The sequence below is a fragment of the Adiantum capillus-veneris genome, chromosome 29 (genome assembly GCF_014529385.1).
Source record: "Adiantum capillus-veneris isolate H3 chromosome 29, ASM1452938v2, whole genome shotgun sequence".
In the NCBI taxonomy this organism is placed as follows: Eukaryota; Viridiplantae; Streptophyta; class Polypodiopsida; order Polypodiales; family Pteridaceae; genus Adiantum; species Adiantum capillus-veneris.
Window position 1 is genome coordinate 20,904,983 of NC_140959.1, and position 20,884 is coordinate 20,925,866.

General features: G+C 40.0%; 1 protein-coding gene across 3 annotated transcripts; it reads left to right on the forward strand.

Annotated features, from left to right (window-relative positions):
* The first annotated feature begins 9,251 nt into the window (after positions 1 to 9,251).
* Positions 9,252 to 13,964, forward strand: LOC147418868 (RNA recognition motif (RRM)-containing protein). Of its 3 annotated transcripts, none has more exons than XM_086505352.1 (6): positions 9,252 to 10,016; positions 10,212 to 10,322; positions 11,012 to 11,534; positions 11,611 to 12,616; positions 12,719 to 13,228; positions 13,614 to 13,964. In XM_086505352.1, exons 1-5 carry the CDS (start codon positions 9,365 to 9,367, stop codon positions 12,974 to 12,976), a joined length of 2,550 nt encoding a protein of 849 aa, XP_086361478.1. In that variant the 5' UTR covers positions 9,252 to 9,364; the 3' UTR covers positions 12,977 to 13,228; positions 13,614 to 13,964. The 3 variants fall into 3 exon arrangements, with proteins under 3 accessions (XP_086361478.1, XP_086361480.1, XP_086361479.1); XM_086505354.1 differs by having other exon boundaries at positions 11,018 to 11,534; XM_086505353.1 differs by lacking the exon at positions 13,614 to 13,964 and having other exon boundaries at positions 12,719 to 13,450.
* Positions 13,965 to 20,884: the final 6,920 nt, after the last annotated feature.

Consider the following 20,884-nt stretch of genomic DNA (forward strand, 5'->3'; position numbering starts at 1 on the left):
AGGTTACTTTATGCTTTATGTTACTTAGGAATTTGGGCCTGACAAATTGGCAAAACAATATTTGAAAAACTAACCTATGGGTTAAAATAGGACATTTGGATCAAAAGAGGTAATAGCCCTTTGATCAAAATGTTATATATGTTAAATATCTATTTAAAGGTCTTATAAAACATTGGGTTATATAGAAACCATACATACAATTACTGACAATAAATGAGATAATTAACTTTTTGTCACTAAAAGAACTAAAAGATATGAACATTCTGGACAATGGCTTTAAGTTAAAAAGAGTTGTAAGTTGAACATGGATAATAACTGATATAGTCCATTGACACCTGTAATACACATCCAAGGCTAATGAATCTGTTGTCTCTTTTGGATGAATGCAGGTGAGGACTCTATCCTTTCTTGGATTTTTTTGACTTAAAGCTATGGTCTATCAGATAGTACACCTTCTCTTACCACTTGGGAAGTAATTCTTTATTGGATCACTATCATCGTATGCTAGAATGAGGCTTCATTCTCATATGCCATGTACAAAGATAATTCCAAGACTTGAGTTGTTTTTGTACTAATTTTTTCCTTTTCTCTGAAGCTAGCTGTCTTTTGAATGTAAAAGTTCATTTATTATATAAGTTAAAACAACTACACACACGTCCTATACATAAGGTTTTTTCATTTTTTTGAAAAATCCGAGATGTTGGCTTTAGAGACTATCTTGAATCTTGGTTCTATGCTTGGACCCACTACCTTTAAATCCTTGATTGGTTGGCTGGTGTTAGGTGGTCCTACATAGGCTACGATTTTGGTTTCCAGCTCACGACTTTCATGATCTCTGACCTTGTTGGTTTAAGAATTGCATGCCCAAACTACTGGAGTAATCTTATATATACTTTCTTTTAGGATCACAAACATTTTAAGTTGACAGCTCGCATGAGGGTAAACCACGACCCGAAGAAACATACAAGGATTTTAGAACAAAATAGATTTTACAGATTCCTAAAAATGCCCTAGCTGTTAGAACTAGACCTTTTTTGGCTAGATGGGCCAAACATTGTATTACTTACTACCACAAATAATCCATGGCTTACTAACTAATTTTCTCTATTGCAGACCCTTGCTCTCTTGCAAGGCTTGGAACTATCTTCTGAACCCCTTTTTGTGGCCACCTCTCTTGTCCTCAGATGTATTGGTAGTCTGGATGCTTATCAATTAATATATGATACGGCTCTATCTTCTAACAAAAAGTTGTCTATCTTACACATGTTGTCCTTTAATGATTGGGTCAAAATTCTAGCTGGACAAAGACTCCAAAGAAGGGGTGACTATGATTTCCCAGTACATAACCCAATTGCCTATTCTTTCTATACAGTATTAGCTAGAGCTTGCCTTATTTTCTTCTTCTGGAGCAGGTCTGTCTAACTTTGTGAAAAAATTGTGTGGGCTCAATCCATCTTTTATTAGTGCCCCTGCTGCCCCTTCTATTCTTCATATTGATAAAATATTTTGCAGAGATAGTGCATCACTTGAGGATGTCAAGGAATTCCAAAACAATCTTTGCTCCCTAAGTGACTCTAACCTTTTAGAAATGGTACCCAAGGTATCCAAGGTTTTTCCTTTCCTTCTTGTTAGACATATTGAAATTGAATATTTTGGTGTGGACCATCAGCTTTGGGTTCTTCCTAAGAAAGCGTTTTTGGAACCTATTCTTAGTGAAACTTGGGTATATATGGCTAACCTCCCATTTGCCACTATTGAGGACTTTAGACTCAAAAGTTTGAAAGGAGGCCAGTTCTTAGACAAAGGAGAACTCATAAAAGCCCCCTTCAACCTCAACCCGATAGACCACTCCAAGTGCTCATCTAATACAGGTCTCTACATACAGACGAAAGGGATCATGGAGTTTGCTAAAAGTAATCTTGATTTCTACACAAAATCCATTTGGAATGTCTTTTGACCTTATATTAAATATGCTTGCAAATTTCTTGATCCTAAAGCTCCATGTGAATCCAGCATTATGTGGTTTGACCATGCTATCTGGTTTATCCTCAATCATTTGGACCAGTTCTTTCTTGAAAAACTGATGGACTTTCATTTGTCTCTCATCTACTCTTGGCTAGGTGGCTAGGCCAAACAATTGGTTATTGCTCAAATTGATTTCAACATTTTTCATGGGCTTATGCTAGATATTCTCAAAGAATTGAAAGTTGATGAACCTGGGACCTATTTGACTACCTATGCAAATTACAAGGGTGTTAAGATTATCACCAATCTCCTTAAGCCTTGTATTGATGATGATGATTCCCCCTCACTGAAAAGACCCAACTCTCTTGCCACCCCCAATTCTTTCACTTCATTCCTAACTCCCAGCTCCTCCTCTAATTTTACTAGAGGAAAATCTCCTAGCTTCACTAGGGGAAGAGGAAGGAACACCCCCATCAGACACCTTCTTGACTTATGATCACTTATGATTGTGCAGGTTGTTGTTGGCCCTTGTGGAAGGTTATTTCTCACCAAAAAGGCATCTGACAAAAAGTTTATTTACGAACATTGTCTTTTTCAAAATGTACTTTTGGATTGGGTACACCCTAAAACACTTTTTTGTGAATATTTTGACTTATTATTTGGAAACCATGAGATACTTGATAATGTTATTATTGGTTGGAGGTATTAACAACCTATTAAAAATGTGGTCTACAGTAATGATTTCTTAAGACACAGCACTATGCCTGTTTGTGATTGTGATAAATTTATCTCATACTGCAAAGATTTGATACTTATGGCTTACATGTCTGCACTTGTAATCTGGATCGCAATCAGGAAAATCTTTGCTAAAGGACTTAATCACATACCCAATTTTTCTAAAAACCCATATTTTGCTTTAACAACTTTGCTTAGCTGTTTAACTGACCTTGTCAGTACTCTCCGACTGGAGAAGATAGTCCTACTCGCCACAACTAGTTGAGGACTTTCAAAGACTTTCACATAACTGGTTTATTGTTGGACTTGATAAAAGCTTCAATTGTCCCACTCTTATATGCAAAAACTTGGCTTGGAATGCAGGGCACTCTAGGATTTCTGGGAAGGAATTCACACCACTTAAAGCTTCCCCCTATGAAGTCACTTGTGATATTTCAAAATGTCTTGAAAGTATAGGGTATTTTGATCAAAATACCAAACTTCCTGTACTTTTCCCACCTTTAAGTTACACAAACATAAGTTTAGATGGATATCTGATGTCTCAAATAGTATTTTTTCTAATATTACCAAAGATATTACCCTTTGCCTTGATCTTAGTCTTTCTGAATTTGAAAATATATGTCTCTAAACAGAAAATTTGCTCTCACTTTCTTCAAATTCACTACAACCCTTTTGGTTAGTTAAAAATGCCACTAAGGTTACTCTTAACCTACCAAAACAACTCTTTCATCTCTCACAGCTGATATTACTCAATGCTATGAGAATATACCTTTGGAAGGGGAATTAGGACTGAAAGATGTTCTATCTCAGATGAGTAAGATGGCCTTCAAGAATGCTAGAGTGAATGGCTACTTTTACATATCACTCTCCAGACAACTCAGATGGATTAAAAAGACACAATCTTCTCATCCCCTTCACTTTAATGATGTAAAACTATTCAATAACATATCTTGGGTACTTGATAATTGTACCATTCTCTTCGAAGGATAGTGATTTAATCAAAGCTAGGGAATTCTCATGGGATTTTCCTGCTCGCATGTAATGTGTTATCTATAATTAGCCTTCTTTAAATACAAATGGTTTCTCAAAACCATGAGTGAAAAAAGCAAGTATCATATACTTCCACTTTTTAATCATACTTACAGATATATGGATGACTTATTAAGTCTCAACAATAGATTATTCTCGAATGAGATTAATCTTTTTTATCCCAGTTGCTTAAAGATTGAACCAACCTTTAAACATGGGTTTACTTCACCATCTGGCTTTTTTGCCACTACTATCCAATTCCTTAACTTTTCTATTAAACTACATAACCCTTCTATAGGAGGCTATGACTAGAAGTTCTCTTGGAAAAGAGACCTATTAGATATCCCACCTATTGAATTCTTAAAAAAGAACAATAACCGTCCACATAAAGCCGCTCTTAGTACGTGTATAAGCCTCCTATACCTTAGAGTTTACTCCTCTTCCAACTGCTTCTTTTCTTGGGAATATATTAAAATTCTTATACATAAATTCTGCCTTAATGGTTTCAAAAGAAAGGACATAATTAACAAAATCACAGATTCCTTTTCTCATAATGATTGGCTTGGCTTACATTTCAACCGCCTTAACCTCATTTCTCTGATTAGGTTGTAGGCCCATTCACAATGGGCCTACTATCGACCCATTGTGTATGGTGCCTAGGACAGGGCAGGTACACACGCGCACGCACAGACACACACACACACACATGTATACCTATACAATAGTTTGATTATATATATAGAACAAAAATAATATATTTTTTCTTTCATACACAGATCCCTTGTTTTAAAAAAAATTAAATAAAAAACTGAATTAGTCGGTGTGGTTTTTTTAAAAAAAATTGGGGGGGTAACCCTCCTCCTTCTAAAACATCCCATGGGAACCCACCCCTTAGGATATTTTTTTGAGGTAGTGGCTTTCATTACCTTAAACCTCACGTCCGTTGGCTCTCTCTGTCCCCCTTAACTACACTACACCTCATAGAAGCGTATTATAACCCCTACAATTGCTCTCTCTCCCTCTCAACTCCTCGTTGTAAGCAGGAGTGGCCATAGAGGCGGCTTGGGAGGCAGTAGCTACCGAGTACTTGATCGTGGGGCGTCTTCACCTTGAACATGCCAGGAGGCGCTATATAAGGTGAGGGAGCTTTGGCCCCTCACTTAGTCTGTGGGTATTTTTTCCCTCTGCGTGTGTATTTCAAGGAGAGGTGTGAGGGCTTTTTTGATACTAAGCAACTATGGAGGTTGTTGAACTATCATCTCAGGTCAGTACTCACCTTGATTCTGGCCTAAAATTGGGGTTGTTTTACTCTGTATCAGACGCATGGAAATATCTGCATACTACTGCGTAGTGGAAAGGGGTTTAGTTTCTTATGACAAAAGGTTTTTTTAAGCTTGTACATCGCCTGTAATTCACTTTGGATGAGGATGTTTTTGGTAACCCATGCACAACGAGTGTAGTGGTGCTTAATGTGGCAATTCTCGGACATAGAAAAATGGGGGATCTTATACTTGATACTGTTGTTTGTCTGGCCTAGAGTCGGGGCTGTTTTACTCTGTATCAGACGCAAGGAAATATCTGCATACTATTGCATAGTGTAAAGGGGTTTTGTCTTCTCTTATGACATTTTTGGGATTGTTACACTTGCAAAGGATCTCGCGTGTTAGCTTGTATTGAATGATGCTGATAGTGCTAGTAACATATATGGGTTTTTTTCTTTTAGATAGACAAGCTATCAATAGTTTCCTTTTACTAATCTTCCGAGCTTGGGCTCATTTAGTGTTTTTTCTTATTAACTTATAAACTCTGGTAGGTTGATATTTGTAAGCCCAAATGAATATGAGAATGTTGATTTGGCTTGCCAAAATTCATGTTTTTTTTCAAAAAAATGGCAGGTATTTATAGTTGGTATTGAGGACACTTTATGGCTTCATGGTACTTAGTAAAGCTAGTGAAATCGGTGCCTGACAAAATTGGCAAAGTTATTTTGGTATTAATACATATCTCAAGCTGTTAATTAGGTTACTTTATGCTTTATGGTACTTAGGAATTTGGGCTGACAAATTGGCAAAACAATATTTGAAAAACTAACCTATGGGTTAAAAATAGGACACTTGGATCAAAAGGGGTAATGGGACACTTGGATCAAAAGGGGTAATGGCCTTTTGATCAAAATGATATATATGTTAAATATCTATTTAAAGGTCTTAGAAAACATTGGGCTACATAGAAACCATACATACAATTACTGACAATAAATGAGATAATAAACTTTTTACAAAAAGAACTAAAAGACATGAACATTTTGGACAATGGTTTTAAGTTAAAAAGAGTTGTAAGTTGGACATGGATTATAAGTGATATAGTCCATTGACACATGTAATACACATCCAAGGCTAATAAATCTGTTGTCTTGTTTGGATGAATGCAGGTGAGGAATCTTCCTTTTTTGGATTTTTTTTTTGGTTTAAAATCTATTGTCTATCAGATAGTACACCCACTCTTATCACTTCGGAATTAATTCTTTATTGGATCACTATCATTTTATACTAGAATGAGGCTTCATTCTCATATGCCATGTACAAAGATAATTATAAGACTGAGTTGTTTTTTTTACTAATTTTTGCCTTTTCTTTGAAGCCAACTGTCTTTTGAATGTAAAAGTTCATTTACATCTTATTATATAAGTTAAATCAGCTACACACACACACACGTGTGCACACACACACACACACACACACACACACACACACAGATATACAATGTGTCTTTACACCCTTGTTGGTGTTGGATCATTTGGATTCCCTCTCAAAACCTGGATCATGTGTTACTTCCCTCCTTCTTGTTGGGTGTGCTTAAGGTACAACACTTTGGACCTCCTACATTCGTTGCCACATATGGCTTTGGCTTGGGTCTCCCTAAAGTCTACTGCCTAGACATTGGTAGGGGTTTTCACTTGAAGACAATAGCTTGTCTTGATGTTTTTACACCTTTGGTAGTTGCCTCCTTATTTGGATGGCTTGGCATTCTTCTAAGCCCTTTTGATTGAGCCATGATGAGGTTGCCATATTTTCAAAGGGAAATTATGGATTTAGAGATTTTTTAGGGTTGGTGCACTGGAAATGACTTCTTGGGACCTAATTATAGTACACATTTCTTGACTCTCTAGATTTCTACAATGAATGATAAAATTTGGGCTCAAAGTATCTGGAAGTCATGAAGTTGCCTTGAAATTTCTTGATATTGTGCTTCCTTTTTAAATAGTTCTAATGTGGACCAATGGACCAATGGTCTTTTATGGACCTTTCATAAATCCTTGGGCTAAATTGGTCTGTTATATATAGTGTGCTTGACAAATCTCTAGGTAGATCCAAGACAACTAAAATTTAAAACTCTAGGTGTGAACCTTGCCTTGTTGTTCACCCACCTACCTTGCAATTTAAATGTCAAAATGTCCTTGAGGATAGAGGTCCTCTTTATGTGAAAGAAATGTAAACATATGCCCCTCCGTGCAAGCTATTTTCGCGTAAAGAGGGCACACTTACTAAATGCAAGCTAATAGTGTGATGCTTTGAAGTGAACACCTCCAACCTCAAGAGTGTTCTCTCTATGTAAATTTAGGATAGATTCAAATAGTTCTCTACTTATACTAAAATTTGGATAAGGAGGACACCTTTCACAAAATTGTATGTTTTGAGTATTGGAAGATGGCGTGATTTATTTGGTGGAGTGTGGTGAATATAGTAGATGGGTTTGTGATTTATTGCTTTTCCCTTTTTCTAGGAAATCCTTTTGGTAGGAAGAGTCTAGAAGGCATAGGCATTGAGGAGGTTGAAGATACACTTGATGGTAGATTGATGAAGATACTCTACCAAGTCAAGCATATACTCTACCAAGTCAAACTTTGCCTATGTTAGGGAAATCTTTAATGTTCCCTTCTAACTAGAGAGATTCCTTGAAGGGTTCAATAATGAGATCTCACACCTTCAAAAGGTGTTCATTGACTTTACAAATGAGCACAAGGTTGCTAAACTATGTACACTTTTATATATATTCAAGGGAGGGACCTTGGACCTTAACAACGAATACACGGGCCAATAATTTGGCATTACTCCAAGATGAGTGGAAGAAGATTCATAACCATTGTGAATGGCATGGAAAGATGTGTTGTAAACTTGTGGTTAAAGACATTGCAATCTTGCTATTTTTCAAAATTTTTCTAGTAGAGGAGGGAGAGTCCAAGCCCTTGAAAATAATAGTAGCTGCCGTGAATGACATAGATGTTTAAGAGACACCTAAGAGACACCTAAAGGTTTTGGTGAAGAAATGGAAAATATCCATAACAAAGAGATTTTAGATGTGGCAAAGTTCAAGGCAAGGAACATCACAAAGGTAGAGGAGTCCATTCATATCCCAGAGGAAGAGCTTTATCCCTTGCTATGCACAACAACCATGTCCATTTACAATATAAACACCAAGGAGGATGTGTTGCTTCATGATATACACACTCTCTCTAATCTAAGAAAAGACTACAACTATTTTGGTAGAATGGGTGGAGCATGATAAAGGCTTTGTGGACTACAACATACCATGTCATTATCAATCCTTGATATAGAATGTAATAAGTTCATTGATCAGTATGATATTGGAAAGCATGTACTAGATGTTGTCCAAAGGTATGAAGAAGAAGGGCTTCCCACAAAGGAAGAGTTCTATCAAATACAAAAAATATATTGAAGATAAGAGCACATGGACAAAGAAGTTCCAAGAGAAAGCAAATAGCAAAAGCCGAGATTTTCCATTGACCGCTAGAAAGAGGATCTTTTTGAAGATGATGAAAACCCTAAGGGGAGATAAACATTTTGCAAGCAAAATGTTTAAACCAATTAAGATTTGTTTCTTTTTAACTAATTTGAAGTTTCTTTACACAGATTGACATTGTGGACGCTGACAAGTTTTTTAGGGAGAGGGAAGGGATCCAAGCCTTTATATTTGAAAGAGGGACATTAACCCTTTCTCTCTTTCTCTTCGCCTCTCATTGACATTTCATTTAAGTATTGATCATGGCTAATTCTGTCCTAATCTGCTATTTGCTTGCAACTATTATTGTATGTGGTGATAGATCTCCATTGCGAGGTTTGTAATGTGGGATGACTTCATAATTGGCCTTTTAAGCTCTAGAGGATGGGGTGAAGCAAGATTAGTGGTTGTTGAAGGCTTGTCAACAACGAATGCATGGATAAGGTGTGATGAAGGGACAAGATCACGCGTGAGACATGCCTCACTATGAACCAACTTGTGTTGATGAGTGGCTTTATGTACCATCGATTGGTCGACAAGCACGGACTAAACAAGCTTGTGCATATAGACCATTGTAGTGCTCGTGTTCCATCGGTTGATCGACGAGCGCAAGCGGACCGCGTTTGCGCTTGTTGGCCATTGTGCCTATAGTAGTGGTCATGAGAGGGGCAAAAATTTCGTGGCTTAATAAGAAGAAAATAAACCAACAAATCCCCGAATGGAAAACTGATTGTAGGTTTGAGTGCTCCCCCTCCATAATTTGTTGCCCGTCTTGCGCTACCTGTGAGTCTTGTCGATAAAGCGCCATAGCCAAGGCAGGCAGGCGATCTGTGCAATGGCGAGCAACACCGCACGCCCCGTATGGGTTAAGCAGGCCGAGGAGGCGAAGCTCAAGGAAGAGCAGGAGAAGTCTGCGGCAGCGTGGGAGGCATTCAACTCTACATTTAAAGATGTGAATGTTGGGGCTCCCGACGCGCAGGCCGAGCAAGGTGGCGATGCAGAAGACTCTGACAGTGAAGAAGATGAAGCCCAGATCTTGGCCAATAAACCGATTGGGCCTGTAGATCCTGGAAAATGCACAGCAGCGGGTACCGGGGTTACAGGGGGTGCAGCTGGGGCTGCTGCATCTTTTGTTATTGTCACGAAGGATTGTTATGGAAGGAGGATTCCTGATGGAGGTGCTCAGATCAAGGTGAAACTAACCGGGGTTAGTGGGGGTGAGGTTGAGCAGGAAGCAGTGGTGAAGGATCATGGTGATGGCACTTACACTGTCACGTATGCAGTTGCTAAGCGTGGCAACTATGTTGTTTCTGTTGAGTGCAATGGCATGCCCATCCTCAACAGCCCTTTCCCAGTTTTCTTTAGTGGTGGAACTGCTGCAATCCCTTTGACTTCACCTGCTTCGCTCCTCCCTGCCCCTTTTGGCAATGGAGTTACCCAAAACCCTTACCTTACTGGTAGCCTTCCTGGCATGTACTCAGCGGGAGGTACGTGTCTTTCTCACAATCTAGCTTCCATCAGAAGGTTCCTAGAGGTTTATGTGCGAGCTGTGTATGCGTGTGTCTAGATGTATTTGCTTGCATGGCGTTGAAAGAAATGTATGGAATTTGTTTATTTTTATGAAGTATAAAATCAAATGCAAAGTTACAAGTAATGAGTCCACATTTTTCTGTTCTTGGCAGTGCCCAATATGCAGGTGCCGCTGGCCCCATCAGCTGCGGCAATGGCAGCAGCACAGGCCATCATGGCTGCCCGAGCATATGAGGCTCAACAAGCTCGCGAAGCGGCATCTGGTAATATATTCTTTACTTTTTTGTGTTGCATTCAAACCATTATAGAACACTGAAAACTAATGGTGCAAAACTTGTTATTTGTCATGCTTATGGGGTTTGTGAAATGTCCAGCAAGCTTTTCTACCAAAGTTTTTTTCTATTAGTTGGCATTGTTCATTACTGTTGTGATCACATTTACTTCTCCTGTTGTGAGTGTCTTGGTTCAAGGCTTGCTAAACTTGTTGGAATTTGTCTTGTATAGAAATCTTACCTCATTCAAGTTATTTTAGCAGTAGTTTTCCACTGTTTGGATGAGACAATGTCTTTCAGAAGTCTCAATTGGTGGTTGTTCCTTTATTTTGATAAAGCCTCTCTCTCGCTCTCTCTCTCTCTCTCTCTCTCTGTGTGTGTGTGTGTGTGTGTATGTCTGTCTCTTTCAATTTTACCATTTGTCTGTCTCACCGTTCTTATAGTTGTCTTGCTTTTCAAGCCCTCTTGATGTGATTTTCATTAGTGAATGGGTGAGAAAAAGAGAGCAGAGTGGATAATATGGGAGCTTAAGGATGTTTTGCCTGATGTGAATTGGAACCCTTTAACTAGGCTGCATTTGAGTTTGTGTTACTGACTGGACATTATTAAGTGGAACGATGCGTGTGGGTTGTGTCCCTTATTGAGTTTTTGGATGCAGTACTGATGCTGGTTTTTTTAAGGCCCAGTTTCAAAAGATAGCAAGGAAGATGAAGAAAAACAAAAGGAACTTCTCTCTAAAACTCTGCAAGTTAGCAACCTGAGCTCAATGCTGAATGTTGATCAGCTTAAAAAATTGTTCAGCTTCTGTGGAACAGTGACTGACTGCAAGATAGATGATTCCAAACAGCTGGCTTATGTTGAGTACGCTAATCCTGAAGAGGCCAAGGCTGCGCTAGCCCTCAACAATATGGGGGTAGGAGGTCGGCCCCTCAATGTCGAAATGGCGAAATCTTTACCCTCGAAAAAGTCGGCAAATGCAGCAAATGGGCTACCGGTCATGATGCAACAAGCTGTTGCTATTCAGCAATTCCAGTTTCAGCAGGCACTCTTGATGCAGCAGGCTGTTGCTTCTCAGCAGGCCGCATTACAAGCTGCTACGGCCAAGACTGCTTCAGAAACTGCCGCAGCAAGAGCAGCTGAGATAAGTAGGAGTCTGAATATCACAGAGATTGAAGAAGAGGTGAAGGAGGCTCCAGCCAAAAGGTATGTGATTTTATATTTGTTGTCTACGTTCCTGTTTTGAGTGCTTTAAGTTTTATGAGCTCTTGCCTGTTTGCAGCACTGCTGCACGTTCAAAGCGATCAAGGTCTCCATCTCCTATTCGATATCGACCTCGCCACCGGTCCAGGTCGTTGTCAAGATCTCCTATTCGGTATCGTAGAAGCCGAAGATCAAGGTCTCGCTCTAGAGATCGTAACCGATATGGAAGTGATGAAAGAGGTCGGGCTTGGTTTTACAGAAGTGCAGAGGATTACTATCGCGCACGGACTGGCCATTATCGAGATCGTGAGCGAGACTATGACCATAGGAGCTCCCACAGGAGGAGCCCAAGCCGAAGTAAGAGAAAGGCTAGCTCAAGGTCACCTAAGAGCAAAGGAAACCGCAGCCGTTCGCCAAGGCCAAGAACTGAGGATAAGAATCACAGTCATAGCTGTTCGCCAAGGCAAAGGACTGAGGATAAGAATTGTAGCCGTAGTCGTAGCCGTTCACCAAGGCGAAAGACCGAGGATAAGAATCGTAGCCGCAGTCGTTCACCAAGGCAAAAGGCTGAGGATAAGATTCACAGCCATAGCCATTCACCAAGACAGAGAGCAGAGGACAAGAATCGTAGCCATTCACCAAGGCAGAGGACAGAGGACAAAAAACGTAGCGGTAGCCCTTCTCTGCGGCTGAGAACGGACGACAAGAACCATAGCCATAGGCATTCACCGAAGCAAAAAATTGAGGAAGTTCCTGAGAAAGTTCGCTCATCCCACGCAAAAGCCTATGTAAAGGAGGGACATGACAGGCGGGAGAGAGAATACACAGAGAAGACCTCTGTTAGAAGGAAAGAACCAACATCTCCAATCACTAGGAAAGTGGAGAAAGCTTACGATGATGGCCCCCAGATTTTAGCATTTCCAAAAGAGTCTAGTCCAAGACGAGAGAAAACACCAGAGATCAGTCATGCAGAGCTTGAAGGGCCTGATGAAAGGTTGGAAGTTGTACTGCCTTCTAAGGCATCTTTTGAGTTGGAAGCAAAGCAGCCTGATGTTCCTTTTGACGACTCCACTGAATTGGTCAAGGTAAGACTTAGTGCCAATGTATGTACGTGTGATAGCTGAACTTGGTACCTTTTCCTTTGTTATTTGGGCTCACTTATTTAGTTGTATTATATTTTGGTGCAGGTTTCAGATGTTGATGGAAGAGGCCGAGGTGATGTCAAAGAAAGGAGGCATCATGAAAGGAAGCATAGAAGAGAGGATGATAACGAAACCAAAGAGAAGAGAAAGAGGAGGCACAAGCATCGAAGCCGCAGGTCATCTTCTAATTCAGCAGATGGTCGGAAGAATGATCGCGAGGATGGTTTTGGACACAGGAAGAGTTCAAAAAAGAGAAATCGACGCTCGAGATCTGCATCTGTCAGCAACAGTGGAGGCCATTGAAAGGGAGTCTGCTTTTTCTAGCTACATGATCTTCTGCTCTCAAGAGCTTTTAAGATCTCTATTGCTATCTTTGTTTAAGAGAGATCCATGCCTCATTCAGATCACAAAAGTTTTTTCGTTCCCATGTCCGGTCATATGCAGGTTGGAGTAATGGGACAGATGAGTGAGATACTGTTTCCTCTATTGGAGTTGATGGGACTGGAATTTAAAGAAGCTACACATGCAGCGAGCTTGTCCTTTGTCGAACTTTAGGTAGTGCCCAAGGCTGTAATTGTAACTGTTTAATGGTTTGTGCGTATGTGGATTCATTCAGCTGGTCTGTCCATTGTGACGAAGGGTGGTTGCATATTATTTACTGTTTGAGATTTGCCAAAACCGTATGTTTTTTTGTAATTGAGAATTTGCATGCCCGGTTTCTACTGAATTGAATGGAAAAAATGGTCTTAGGCCCCAGGGTCATAGGACTATGCTGTTTATGCGGATTGCTTTTAGGTATTGATAAGGATGATGACTAGGAATTACAATGGTGGAGCTAACAATTCTGTAAATCAATTTATCGTGTGTGTTTTTCAAGTGATGTATGTATGTGCTCATAGTGAGCCATACAGTTTTATCTTTTCCCATTTTGGTGCTGCAGACTCTCATCATTGAACAAAGAATTTGTGGGCTGGAGCTTGCGATCTTTGTGGTGCATTATGGCAGCAATACAGCATCTTGTTTCCATATCTGGAGCCCTCTGCATCTGATTATCAGGTACAGATGCTGAAAAAAGATTTAGTTGAAAGATCCTTTGAGGCAATGGGCTTGTTTGATCTTGATAACTGAGAAAACCACTTGTATCATTTCACTGGTCTCCTACTGGTATTTACCCGAGGAGAGATGCTCATTATTCTAGATTAAGCAGATGATTTTCTTTTCCAGTCCCTTCCCTTTTGTCAAATTCAGGGCTGCTGACAGTCTTTCATATCAATGAGGTAGTGTCATGTCAGCTGTCCAACTTCTTTTAGTATTTTACGCTGCCCCTTCTTGTTTTAACTAGAAGAGCATCATTGCAGCACAGAGTGATGCTGACTCCTGAGTACATGCCTTCTGAAAGGTGTCTCTTCTAGCCAAGACTGTTAAATCACATATATTGCAAGTAATGTTGTAGTGTTGAATATCACTGGTTGAGCAGATGGAAGTCATGAATGACATTGGATACGGCTGATCTGTTGTCCTTGTACCCCCTAATTTTCAGCTCCTAATTCTACCAGTGCAAAGTATTACTAGTTGAGGTGCAGTAGAGCCGGTGCACGAGTTTAACAAAAGGCTTTAAATTTCAAAGGTGGGATGATCATTTTTAGTGCGTGGGGAGAATGGGTAGTTTTTTTTAGCCTTCTGAAAGGTCTTAGTACCCATATGCTAAAGGTTGTCTGATGTTTTAATAATGGTTTTTTGTGTGCCCAACTTTTATTTTTGTTTCTCTTTCTGCAGTCTATTTGTTTTTTGCTCATTACCTTGTGTTTTTGAAAGAGGCATCGTATAACTAATACATATCTTTTTTGTTTTTCCCTCACCCTTCTGTAATATCCGACAAAAATCAATTCGTTTGCAATATGCTTGTTTGTGTTTTTAATGAGGTCAGGTTATAATTGACCTGTATTTTCGCACATTTTGATCTCCTTAATGGAAGGCCATTGTGAATTTCACCTTTGGTATTTGGTCTATCTGAAACTAGTGTGAGTTATTTAGTTTTACCATGGATGATAGTATGCTTACAACTATCGTGACAGAGGTAACTTTTTTGTGAGCTATCTTCTGCCAAAGCATCTGCACTTTCATGTTATGTACGTGACGCTTTTTGCACAGCTAGCTAATTGATCCATTATGTAGTCAAAGCATTGATAAGACATTGGTCTGTTCATTTATTTTCTTGGACAGTTTGTTTTGATTGATCTAGTATGTGAAATGTCAGATGGGTCTCACCTTGGTAAAAACTTTTAGGCCTCGTCTTTGAAAAGAACTGGATCATATTGTTTCTTACAATACAGTGGTTCAAGCAAATGAAGTGACAAGTGTTTGTTTTACAGCAAGTTAATGCTTTGCGTTCTGTAGTTTCATGAGATTGCGGCAGCATACGCACACCCCCATATTGTAGGGATTGAACCATAGCGGGCGTGCATAAAGTACTGCTAGGCCAACTCCCCTTGACAAGGAGTGAAGTGTTATTTGTTCGAAGTTGAGGTAGCTGCGAGTAGTTTGTGCTTATAATTCCCGAGGTGGATGTCTTATAGTGAAGCCTGCATATCCCTATCCCTTCAAAGTATTTTGAGTTCCAACTATTTTGTATCGTGGGATGGTGTAAGTGTTTCTGACACATTAGAGGTTACGTTTTTTGTAATCTTTGTTGGTGTCTGCATGTCTCTATACTTGTGTGTTTAAATGCTCACACCATTTTTGGCTTTCTAAGAAACGACCCTTCATGTGTGAACTCATTTTATCATGCCTTGATGCTAACTTTTTTGGTTTGCTCCACATGATTGTGTGCGCGCGTGCACACACACACATGCACACCCACTCTTTCTCTGGTTTAATGTAAAACACTCAGCATAAGATCTTAATGCTTCTTGGAGCTTCCAAGGTGTTATTTTGGTGGGACAGAAGGTTCATCATGTGTTGACATAAATTTTTTTCTTACATTGTGGCTCACTTATGCACACACTCACCACAGGTGATGTTCCTGCCACTGAACTTAAATTGCGAGGAAGTGTGATGTCATTATCTACAGTGTGTGACACATTCATCCACGAGAAAGCAAGCTTTTTTTTTGGAGTAGGTTGAACATTTGGTCTGTTTGGGGGTACTCACCTCTGCTAAGAGTGCAGATTGTGTTGCCATTTGGAAGATGGTTCTTGCTTGGCTCAGTGTATCATTCTAGGCAACATGATACCCCCTCAATCAGTGACAAAGTCCCTTTCTGACAAGCCTTAAAAGTTTTATCTTCCTCTTTTCATGGTTACCTTGGTATCAATACCTTATCTTTGTTGCAAACTATTTCTATTAGTGTTTCCACCACAAACCATGAAGTGATTGAAGTAATTTGTAGGCTTTTGAACTACTTTAGAGGAGGAAAAGCTATACTCCCACTATAAGCCCCCTTACCTTCCTCTTCTTCTAGTTCTTTTATGTTTTCTCACCTTGCAAGGTGGTACCATATGTAATGTACGTTAGGTACATAAGGTATATGTACGTATTGCAGATCGTTCCGTATGGATAAAGTTTTTATGTACATAAAATATGTACCTTTGTAAAAAACAAGTAAATGAAAACATTTTAAATTTTTTTTCCATCCCTCATTAGAGATCTAGAAATGTATATCATACAAACTACTTGGGGACACATTACTCTACATATTATCAACTAGAGATTCACTAACCAAGTACTAGGTGACGATCGTGTAAAACATACATTAAACATTTATATCTTTTGACAAAAGAACAATGAAAAATCTTCAAGCATGGAACAAAGAAAGTACCTGCTGACAATTGAACAATGAAAGTGCACATATTACATAATAAAAAGTCAGAACTGTGAACATAACATTGCTTCAGGTAGCCCACACTTGCCATTTTTTTATAAAAACTTATCGTACAAAACGATTAGTCCGTGTATTGTATGGATCAGTACAGACATTTTGTACGACATTTTGTACTGTACTAATCAGTACAGACGTGCCGTACTGTACGGATCAGTCCGTATGGCCTGGTCCTACCTTGTCACCTTGTGGTCATCTTTTAATTATAGGGAAAAAAAGAAGAGGATGACTAATAGAGCATAACAAAAGTATGTTTTAGTTGATTACCTGTTTAATTTTGATTTGATGTGGTGGATTGTAGGTTGCCTAAGGACTCACTGGTTGAGGTGATTTGTAGTATCAAAGACATGAACGCAAAAGCTTCTCTACGGTGGAATGTTTTGTGAAAAAGCACAAGGCTAGACACACTTGTAGAAAGAATTTCAAGCATGAATAAAGAGTCCTTTTTACCTTTAATTTCCATGCGCAACATGCTGAGAGTAATTTTGGTTGGGTTCACTATGATACTGCTTCCCAGTATACATACATAGAGATTTTGGCGAGCTTATAATGCTTGAAGTTCTTGATGATGACATTCCTCATAGAAAATAAGATGATGACTTTGAGAAGGTATCTGCTTAAATCTGTATGAGGTAACTTCTCTCAATGAGTGCTTGAGGCTTTGATACTAAGACCTCTTTCTTTTTACACATGATTCTTAGCACATTTCGTGCTGTGAGTTTTTGTAGTTATTAATAACCTTGATCTAGGAATTTTATGACAAATAGCCTTGGCACTTCTACCGCCCCCCCCCCCCCCCGCCCCCACCCGCTCCCCCGATCGTGCTCGTTTGTGCGCTACGAGCGTTTTAAAACGTTGCAAACAGCGATGTCGTCAACAACACCCTGTGCCCGGTGCTTTACGTTTTTTTTTGTGTGTTTTGAAGCCCTGGTGACACTGTACCCCCTCTCCCACTCCCAATGACTACATTTTGACACGCGCATGCCCTTGGCGGCATCGGATAATCCCCCCCGCCAGCGTTTTAAAACGCTGCATCTGACGGCCCTTGGCGACGACGGCGATCTCCCCCCCTCCCTCTTGATAGTGACGGACCCTGGCAGTAACCACAAGGGAACCTCTCCCCACCCCCCTTAGTCATCTAGAGTTTTGAAAGATTGTGAGCACAAAGGTGGGCAGCCCCTTCGCCATCGATAAGGTCTCGAAGGTTTGAACACAAGTTTTTATGAGACGACTTGGTGCAAAATCTTGTGGCCCCTTTTGAAGTGCTTTGAGGAGCGGCTTGGAAGCAGTGGCTCATGAGAGGGGCATAAAAAGGAGTTCTTTAGTGAACGGTGGTTGTGCGGCTTTTGGAGTGCAAGAAAGTATTAATTCAAGATCTTGCAATTGCAACATGGCCCCCCCCCCCCCCCCCCCCCCCCCCCTCCCCCTTCCTTTCTCGAGCACCAACGACAATTTGAACGGTGATAACTACACCATTGGAACTTGATTATACGCTCTGATTCACGCGGAAAGGCTTATGGGACATAGTCGACGGCTCTGAGCCCCGTCCTATGAGGGATCCCAACAACAGGTACACCCACCTTCAAGATGACGAGTATAAAAAATTGTGTGTTGATTGGGATGCGAGTAATGCGAAGGCAATGCCAGCCATTGTGGATTATTTTACAAAGGAAAGTTTCCCATTTATTCAGATGTTGAAGACTGCCAAGGATACGTGCTTCAAGCTCGTTGGAATGTTCGATCAGGATTCTATGATGCAAGCAGACACCTTTCTTGGATTATTATTTGGCATCAAGTTTCCACCCAAAAGTTTCATGCAATCATTTCTTACGAAGGCACACTGACCAGTACTCAGTTAGCTGCGTTGGTCCTCACAAAATTGCGTGAGACGTATGAAACGGTTCTAGGACACTTCGGCTACAAATCATGAAGGAAAAGTTGGAATTTCATGATCTCAACTCTTTTCTCATTGAGGAGGAAGCTCTATTAAGACAAAATTCAGATTTTTGACAAAGGTGTGGAAGCACTTGTTGTATTTGCATTCCAGAGAGAAGACTAAGCGCCGTTGTTACAACTGTGGAAAGCATGGTCATTTGTCTAGAGATCGAAGATCCAAAGGCAAATACAGAGGCTCTACAAAGGACAAAGACAAAGGCAAGCATAATGAGGAAAGCAATGATAGTGACTCAAGGAAGGAAAGTAAGGAATCTGTTGGTGTGATGGAGACCACACTGGCAAACACTCCCGCCTTCTAGTCAAGTGGAGAGTGTTGCCGTCACAAGCATTAGCCAGAGAGAGGCTTGTGAGTGGCAGAGGGGGGCAAGCAGTGCTCCCTAAAAATAACTTGGACCCTTCTGTTGGAGTTCAAGTTATCGGTGTTTGAACCCGTGGGTTGGGGTTCAAGAAGGCACATGCATATGGCAGGGAACCAATCAGACGTATCTAAAACACTATGGATGAGTGCTCCAATCCAATGTTGTTGGTCGGATTATGGATAGGATGTGTTCCACGGTTCATTCTCTCTAAGTATTTTGGACGTGACGTGTTCACAATTCACGAATGTGGATTCTTGGATATAGTGTGGTCTATAGTTCAATTTTCTAAAAGGCAAATGATGATAAAGATGGCATTCTTCTAAGGAACAAAGTTGAGGGTAGCAAATCCGAGGTGTATCGATCATGGAAGCTGTTGCTAGGGGTATCCATGGTAGCTTTCTCATCGACTTGGTCTCACCATTTATGACCACTATGAGATGAAGAGGGCGTGTTAAAGTTATGGCATCTCAAGTGAACTTCCCAATGTGATCCCATTATTTATTTTGGTTTTTAGGTAATTATTTTACTTATTTGTCAAAGTTTAGGTAGGGCAATTTACTTAGGTGGGTATATATGCAACCCATTGACCCCATTGTACAAGTATCAATTATTCATTTTTGCCAAGGTTCGTTGGCTTAAAACTCTCTCTCTCTCTCTCTCTCACACACACACACACACACACACACACACACACACACACACACACACACACACACACACACACACACACACACACACACACACATTCTCCCCTTGGCCTCTATGCTTCTGCATCATCAACTTTGAAAGGTATCGTGGCATTCAGGCCACAATGAAACATGCTTCTATCATCCCACAATCAAGAAAGATATCGAGTACTAGCTCAATGGCTTACATGCCAAAAGATGAAGTTTGACGTAGGGAAGCAAGCCAGTTGCTACAACCACTCCCTATTATTGATTCTCTATGAGAGTATAGCCATGGATTTTATCTTTGGGATTGCAAAGTCAATTCATGGAAATACAATAATTTGGAGGATAGTTGATAGGTTTAATAAGCAAGCTCACTTCATATCTCTCAAAAAGACTCACAACACATCATATGGCAACCCTTGTGATCTCTAATCTTAAAGTATCATGGTTTGTCTACATCTATTGTGTCAAATAAGATCCCAGAATGATCCGCAGTGCATGGAGGGGATTAGTCAGGAACTTGAGCACATAGCTCATTTTCTCATTGGCCTATCATACTCAAATAGATAGTCAAAATGAAATTTTGAATTCCATTGTGGTTGCTCTATTAAAATTCTAACTAACAGAAGTAGATCAATGGAACCAATGGAAAACTATTTGCCTCTTGTAGAATATGTGTAAAATAATACTACCCATACCTTTATAGAGAAGACACCTTTTGAATTGATAAAAAGAAGATCAAAAGTCCCTCAAACTTTAAAAGTGCATGGTGAGACATTCGCAAATGATGAATATAGTTGTGACCTTTGTGTTGCTTTTGCTAAAGCAAAACAATTTATAAGTGTTGCACAATAAAAGCACAAAGCTACTATTGATAAGCACAAAAAATGTTGGAATTAGGGGTGAAGGGATGCACAAACAACTTGGAGAAGATGAAGAAGCTCAAGGTATGCAACAGAGAGTGTATTGCTTGGTGTGCAAATAGAAACATAAGTTAGCCCTAGCGTGATGAAAGTATATACAATGCATGAAAGAAAAAACCTCTTAGTGAGGGAAAAAGTGCCCCGACAGTCCTAAGTGTGTTCACACACATCACTACCATATATATGGTAACAAATTACTCGTGGGAGTGATGGGGTGAACACGAACTGACACATAGTGGGTAGGGAAGTGCCATGCCTTGAGGACATGATCAATCCACAAAGGGAAGCAAGCCCAAAGATTTGCAAAAAGCTTTGAACTTCTCACGAGGCAATTTCTTTGTGAATAGATCTACAAGGCTGTCCTGTGTTGGCATAAGCCAAGCTACTCTCTCCCGCTGAGAGTCTCTCCTTGATATAGTGATAAT